The sequence below is a fragment of the Vombatus ursinus genome, unplaced genomic scaffold (genome assembly GCF_900497805.2).
Source record: "Vombatus ursinus unplaced genomic scaffold, bare-nosed wombat genome assembly UNPS02009378.1, whole genome shotgun sequence".
NCBI lineage: Eukaryota > Metazoa > Chordata > Mammalia > Diprotodontia > Vombatidae > Vombatus > Vombatus ursinus.
The window spans coordinates 10,190-17,080 of record NW_020949156.1 but is presented as its reverse complement, the minus strand read 5'-3'; the positions used below and the strand labels follow the sequence as shown (position 1 = coordinate 17,080).

The following is a 6,891-nucleotide window of genomic DNA, read 5'->3' as shown; positions in this document are numbered from 1 at the left end:
TCCCTCTGCCCTGGGCCCGACCCCCAAGGCCCTAGCCAGACCTTCCCTCTCCCCGGGACCTCAGGATCCCTCTGCTCTGGGACTGCAGCCTCTCACCTCTCCTGGGCTCTTCTGAAGGTGACTCTTGCTGACAGAATTCCCCTTGATCAGCACCCGGATCCGTTCCTGGGTCTCCTCCTGGGGATACACCCAGGCTTAAGACAGAGCGGGGGTGGGGTGGGGTGGGGGGGGGTCACCTCCCGGCCAAGCGACGTCTGCTCACCACTCGCTGCCGCCAGCTCACGATGCGCTGCCGTTTGGCCTGGAGCTCCCAAAGCTCCTGCTGCCTCCGCTCGGCCTCCTCCTTCAGGCTCCGGCACTGAGCTCGCAGAGAGCTACGGGTGGCCTGGAGCGCAACCACCTGCAGCCCCAGGGATAAGGCTTGGCTGAAGGAGGGAGGGAGGGAAGGAGGGAGGAAGCACATGAGGTTAGGGACACAGAGACCTGGGGATGAGAACCAGAGACACAGACACACAGACAGACACACAGACAGACACACAAATACAGACACAGACACACACAGACACAAAGACACAGACACAAAGATACAGACAGAGACACACACAGACAGACACAGATAGACAGAGACACACACAGACACAAAGATACAGACACAGACAGACACAGACACACAGACACAGATAGACAGAGACACACAGACACAAAGACACAGACACAAAGATACAGACACACACATACAGACACAGATAGACAGAGACATACACACACAGAGACACAGACCCAGATAGACAGAGACACACACACAGAGAGACACAGACACACACACAGACAGAAACAAAGATACAGACACAGACACACACAGACACAAAGACACAGACACAGATAGACAAGAGACACACACACAGACACACACACGCACAGCGCTCATCTCACCGAGCCTCCTGGGGCCCTGTCACTCTCTGTGCCACTTCCTTCATTAGGCCCTGGAGTCTCTCAGCCAGTGCTTGACCTTGCTGCAGGAGAGGGCCTCTCTTCGAGGTCAGCACCCCTATTGCCCGCCAACCCTCCTGGGGTGGGGAAGAGGGAAGAAAATCCCACAGTTAGGGAAGTCCCAAGGAGTCCCAGGGCCCAATAGTCCAGGAGCCCTCCTTGCAGGGAGGGGAGACAAAGCTGCCACTCGGCCTAACCTCCCACCTTGCTGGTGAGCTGTTACCTGGATAAGGGAGACCAGGGAAGGCAGGACTGGGGGCTCAGATGCATCTTCCTGTTGTAGCCTATTCAAGGACAAGGAGAATCAGGTGCCCGGAGGGAGACCTCGCTCCTCGCCCTCTCCCTCCATGGGGGCTCCTACCTCTGTGTCTCGCCGTCCCACCGAGCAGTCAGCATCTGCAGCTCGGCCGTCTGCCTCGCAGCCAGGTGCTCCAGTGCCCCCAGGATGTGCGCGGGGGGGTGGGAAGCCATCAGGACCTGGCGGGGGGAGGGAGTGATCATGGGGCCCGGACCCTCCCCGGGTCAGGAATGTCCTCCAGTCCTGGCTCCCCAGGCCCCCGAGTGTCCTGCTCACCTCCATTTCACTGAACCACTGCCTGTGGGTGGTGGCAAACAGGTCGTCCTGGGTGGTCCTGAGGGGAGATGGTGTTTAGAGGAAGGGAGACGAGGCCACACACAGGCCACCTCCTTGGGAAGGGGGAGGGCAGGAGGTAACTCACAAAGTCCTCGGATCGGAATGAGGGGTCAGCAAAGCCTGGAGGAACTGGGTGCGCTGGCTGCAGACCCGCATGACCTCTTGCTGGAAAGAGAGCGAGTGAGAGTGAGGGAAGCTGCTGCCTGGGAGCACTGGGGGGTGCCCCCACCCCGATTCTGGGGACACTCACCAGGACATCTGGCTCCAGGCCCAAGAGCACGGGTGCTGGAGGCCCAAAGGCCACGCTTGCTTTTGCTTTCCTGGGGGAGAGAGGAGGTTTCTGTCACTTTGTGTTTTCTAGGAGTAGGGAAGACTTGGGGCTTCAGATCCCTGGGGTTGGGGCTGAGGGGACAGGGCCCACCTTTCCATGTCCTGCAGGTGGCTGAGCTGGCCTTGGAGCCGCTGGGTGCGGTCTCTGAGGCCTCGGTGCTGCCGTCGGGCAGCTGCTGCTCGCGCCTGGAGGAGCAAAGCCTTGCCCTGGGCATCCCGGATCTGCTTCAGGGTGAGCTCCTGGGCCATGTCTGTAGGAGGAGCAGGGCCACCAGGCAGCTAACGAATCCTAAGGATCCTCTCCCCTTCCCAGACCTTCCCGAGTCCCCATCCGGTCACTTACCCTGGGCTACGGCCTCTCGCTCAGCCAGCTCCAGGCTCAGGTCCATTTCTCCAATCTCTGCCTGTACCCTGGTCAGTGCTGCCTCCAGCTCCCGCCTCCGGCCAGCCTACTGAGCAAGGGTGATTGGGGCTGCCCCTCCCCCTCCCCTCCCCTGTCGAGCCGAGCCGAGCCTCCCCCTCTGGTCCTAGGTGTTCTCCAGGGTTTGTATAGCTCTGCACATGCTGTCTTTATTCACCTGCGCCCACTTTGTAAGCAGGGATTATTTTGTTGGCTGGTCACTCTAGTGCCTGGCACATGGTAAGTACTTAATCAATGCTTGCTGGATTGAATTGGTCCCTGTAGAAGAGGGAGAGGGCAGTGGACGTGTCCCCTTCCCCGCTCCCCCCAAGGTGGCACCCAGCCCAGGCCTAGGCACCCTGTCCTCTCACCTCTGGGCTTTCCTGGTGGCTGTACCTACAAGGAATTAGGGGGTTAAGGAATCGAACAGGGATGTGTTGGGGGAGGGACAGGGGACACAGGACAAGGGCAGAGACAAAGTAGGGTCATATAAAGGGGGAATGGGCAACGGTTGACCGCAGGAGGGCAAACAGAGACACAACCTCTGGCCAGGGGAAAGACCAATCTGGAGTGGGGCAGGACCTTAACTGGCAAACCCCAAGAAATGAGGGGGGGCACCCTGCTAAGCAGGAGTTCATCTGGAGGACCATCTGAGGCCCACCAGCCTCCCTGACTCCACTGCAGAGGCTCCCTCCCCCTCCCCTCTCCAGGGGCCGCCAGCACAGGGGCTCAGGGAATCCAGGGCCAGGAGGAAGGCCAGGTGGGAAGCTGGGGCTGGAAGATACCACAAAAGGTTCCCACGAATCTTCTTTACCGTCCTGGAGAGGAGCACAGAATATAAAGGGCAAGACTGAATGAGACTTTCCTCTCCTGGAGAGGGAGCCCTCCCTAACCCACCCCTTTCCCCACTGTGTCTCACCTCTGGTTATGGATCTTCTTCGTCAGAAAGGTCCAGACATCAGCCATGGGGCCCATACACATTCTGAGGAAGTGGGGTGGAAAGAGAAGTCTGAGACTGAGGGTCTCATGGCAAGAGACTAAGGTGCTAAAAAGGTATGAGTGACAAGCAAGGTCGAGTAGAGATCCCAAGTTGAAGAGACGGCTGATTTTATTTTATTTTTTGAGGCAATCAGGGTTAAGTGACTTGCCCAGGGTCACACAGCTAGTGTCTGAGGCTGGATTTGAACTCAGGTCCTCCTGACTCCAGGACTGGTAATTTATCCACTGCAGCACCACCTAGCTGCCCCCAAAGCTGAGATGAGATGGGGCGAATGATTAGCATATGGCTTATTCAAAAGGTACGGATGAGAAAAAGCACTCGGGCTGGGCTGGAAATAGCATTGTATAATGCAGTCTATTTATAGGAGGAAACCAGAGATCCTGAGGGGATGGTGGACAGCATCTGGGGTGTAGACTGCCAGAGAAACAAAGTCTCCTACAGGCAGGGTATCTAGCACTTAGCAGTGCCTGGCACACAGTAGATGCTTAATACTGACTGACCTAGACAGGAAACAGCTAATGAATCCAGCACAGAGCCCTGACATAGTTACCAGGGAGAGGTTTGCCTTAATGAGAAATTTGTCCTTCAAAACAATCGAGGAAGCTACAAGGGGAACTGCTAATTCTGGATCTAATTATCCTTATCAAGGAGGAAGTTATGGAAAGCTTGGGGGATAAATGACTACTCTGTCTTAGACTGTGCCCAACCTTCCTCTCCTCAATCACAAAATCTAACAGGCGCTCCGTTTGGGGAGAACAGATTTCAGAGTTATGCAGGCTATGAGGTTTTGTAGCCTGAAATTCTATTGGGGGAAGTACACCTGGTGAAGAACACTAAGGACAACATTTGGTTTTCTTTTTTTAACACTGTTTTGGAGATAGGAGGCTCAAAGAGAGAATAGGGCCCATTGCTTGGAGGGATGGGATAATAAATATAGGCAATGGAGAGGAGGTAGAATTACTTAACTCTTACTTTGCTGCCTTTTTTTTTTTGGCCAAAGAAAAGGGCAGAACAAAAAAGATTAATAAAGAACCGATTCCTGAAACAAGGAAGAAGCCGGTGAGAAAGCCTGGATAGCATCTGGATTACTTCTCAGTGTGGTTACAGAACTGGCGAATGGGACAGTTGAGCTGGTATCACTGATCTGGGAAAGACTGTGGAGGACAGGAAAGGACTGTGGGCTGGAAAAGGGAAAACACCTCTATTTTCATAAAAGGGACAAGAATGGAGTCTAAAAATTTCAGAATGTATGGTTAAAGGCAAGGCTTGTTAACACTGAGAATGGGAAGGAAGCAGGCTGTATTGAAAGCCAACAGGGCTCCATCCAGAACAGATCCGGGGACTGTTTACTTTTCTGACAAGGTTGCCAGATTGTAAGATCAGGAGACTGTGGTAGATATATTTTACCTAGATTTCAGTAAAGCATTGAACAAAACCTGTCATGCTGTTCTTGTAATCAAGGCTGGGGCTGGCCAACGCCACATTTTGGTGGATTTCAAAATGCCTGCATGACTAGACCTAAAGAACAATTGTTAATAGTTCAATATCACTCATTCTTCGTCTGTAAGATGAAGAGGTTGGCTAGATGACTTTTAAGTTCCATTCCAATGAACTTGGAAGGAGATCCTTGGGTGGTGTTTCAGGGATCCCTCCTTGAGCTTAGATAAATAAACGGACCCTTATCCAGTCTGCAGATGACACAAAGTTAGCAGGAATGACCAACGTGATAGATGACAAAGTCAGGATCCAAACATCCTGCCCAGTACAAAGAGGCTGGCAAAATAAGGGGGTTAGATGAGATAGCCTCTAAGGTCTCTTACAGCTCTATTCCTCAGTGATTACACAGCTAGTAAAAGTCAGAAGGCAAACCTGAACCATAGTCTCTTGGGTCCAAAAACTTAACCTCATGGTTAACAAGATGAGATGAGTTGGCAAGAAAGCTGTTTGTCTGAAAAAGGGCTGGAAGGTTTTATTGGGCTGAAAGGGCAAGAAACAATAACAGCAGAAAAAAAAAAAAGGCTAATTCAACCTTAGGCTGTATCAAGAAAGAGAAATAATGTCTTTAACAAGGGAAGTGATGGGTCCTGCTCTGCTCTGGCCTGCTCAGACCACAAATGGAACATTATTAAACCTCATTTTAAGGAGGCCGAGAAGCTGGAGTACTTCCAGAATGGCAAAGGGCTATTTATTTGTTGCAATTTTCCAGAATTCAATTCACCAACATTTATTGAAGGCCAGGATTATTTTCCTTCCTGTGGCCCAGCACAATGATGAATATACAAGATGCTTCATGTTTACTGAATTTACACAGCCCTCTAAGGGTGGCCAAGCAGTTTAAATACAGTTTCATTTCAAACGATCGACAAGCCATTTATTAAGAGGCTGCTGCTCCGTGACAGCCACTGTAATGGGCTTGAGAGGACAGATACAAAGGAAACCGCCCCCGACCAGGAAAAGCTTAGGTTCTGCCAGGGAGACACAGCATGCGTATATTAGCTCGTAAAAAATCTACCGGGAGGGAGGGCAGAGGCAGTGGGAGGGGGATTCTTTGAATTGAAGGAAGTGGGAATGTTTAGCCTGGAGAAGGGGAGGATCAGAGGGGAGCAAGGCAGCTGTCCCCCAGTATGGGAAGAGGTGCCAGGCGGATGACGGATCAGAGTCGCTCTGGCAGGCAGAACCAGGAGCGAGGGGTGGAGGCTGCAGAGACGCAGATTCGGGCTTGAGTCCAAAAGCTCCCTGACCACCAGAGCCAGGTCAAAGAGGGGTGGGCGGCCTCGGGAGGTAGTGAGCTCATCAAATTAAGGCTGGGACAGGTGTGAAGTAGAGGGGGGATTCCTGCTCAGGTGGGGGTTGGACCCCACTGAGGTCAGAGATTCTTCGAGGGGTAATGCTGATGGAAGGGGGGTGGGGTCCGGGATGCTGAGGGTGGGGCGGTGCTGCAGGAGCCAGTCCAGACTGCTGGGGGTGGGGATGCTTGGGGGGAGTCCATACGAGGATGGGGTGGGGGGGTGCTGCAGGGGAGGGTCCAGACTGCGGGGGGAGGGTCCATACGGGGGTGGAATGGGGGACTGCAGGAGCCGGTCCAGACTGCGGGGGGAGGGGACGCTAGGGGGGTCCATGCGAGGGTGGGGATGCTGGGGGCAGGTCCGCACGGGGGGGGGAAGGGAGGGGTCGACTCTGGGGGGGGGGGGGCCCACGCTGGGGGGGGAAGGGCGGCTCTCACCTGCGCAGCGCAGGCTCGGGGGGCAGCAGGGCGGCCGGGCAGCCCATCTCTTGGGCCGCCCAGCGCCCCACCTCCTGCGCCAGGCTCGCGGGGTCCATGGCGGCGCCGCTCCCGCTCCCGCGCTCGAATCCCGGGCGCCGGCGTGTGACGTCACTGCAGGGGAGGGCGGGACCGGCGGAGGAGGCTCTCCCGGTTGGCCCGGGCGCGCTCGTGACGTCACGCGCTCGTGACCTCCCAGGTCCGGGTAAGCTGTTTGAGAACGAGAGCGGGGAGGGTTCCTCCCCCGTCCCCACCCCCGAGTGGTTTGGTCCTGC

At 55.0% G+C, this 6,891-nt stretch overlaps 1 protein-coding gene across 1 annotated transcript; it reads right to left on the bottom strand.

Moving 5' to 3' along the window:
* Window positions 1-60: 60 nt before the first annotated feature.
* On the bottom strand, window positions 61-6,656 carry LOC114035884 (HAUS augmin-like complex subunit 5). The gene is made up of 14 exons (XM_027852271.1): window positions 6,578-6,656; window positions 3,274-3,336; window positions 3,140-3,172; window positions 2,726-2,750; window positions 2,298-2,403; window positions 2,046-2,205; window positions 1,875-1,944; window positions 1,710-1,789; window positions 1,565-1,622; window positions 1,352-1,467; window positions 1,214-1,274; window positions 934-1,067; window positions 263-425; window positions 61-177 (listed from the first exon to the last, which is right to left on the bottom strand). Exons 1-14 carry the CDS (start codon window positions 6,622-6,624, stop codon window positions 61-63), a joined length of 1,233 nt encoding a protein of 410 aa, XP_027708072.1. The 5' UTR covers window positions 6,625-6,656.
* Window positions 6,657-6,891: the final 235 nt, after the last annotated feature.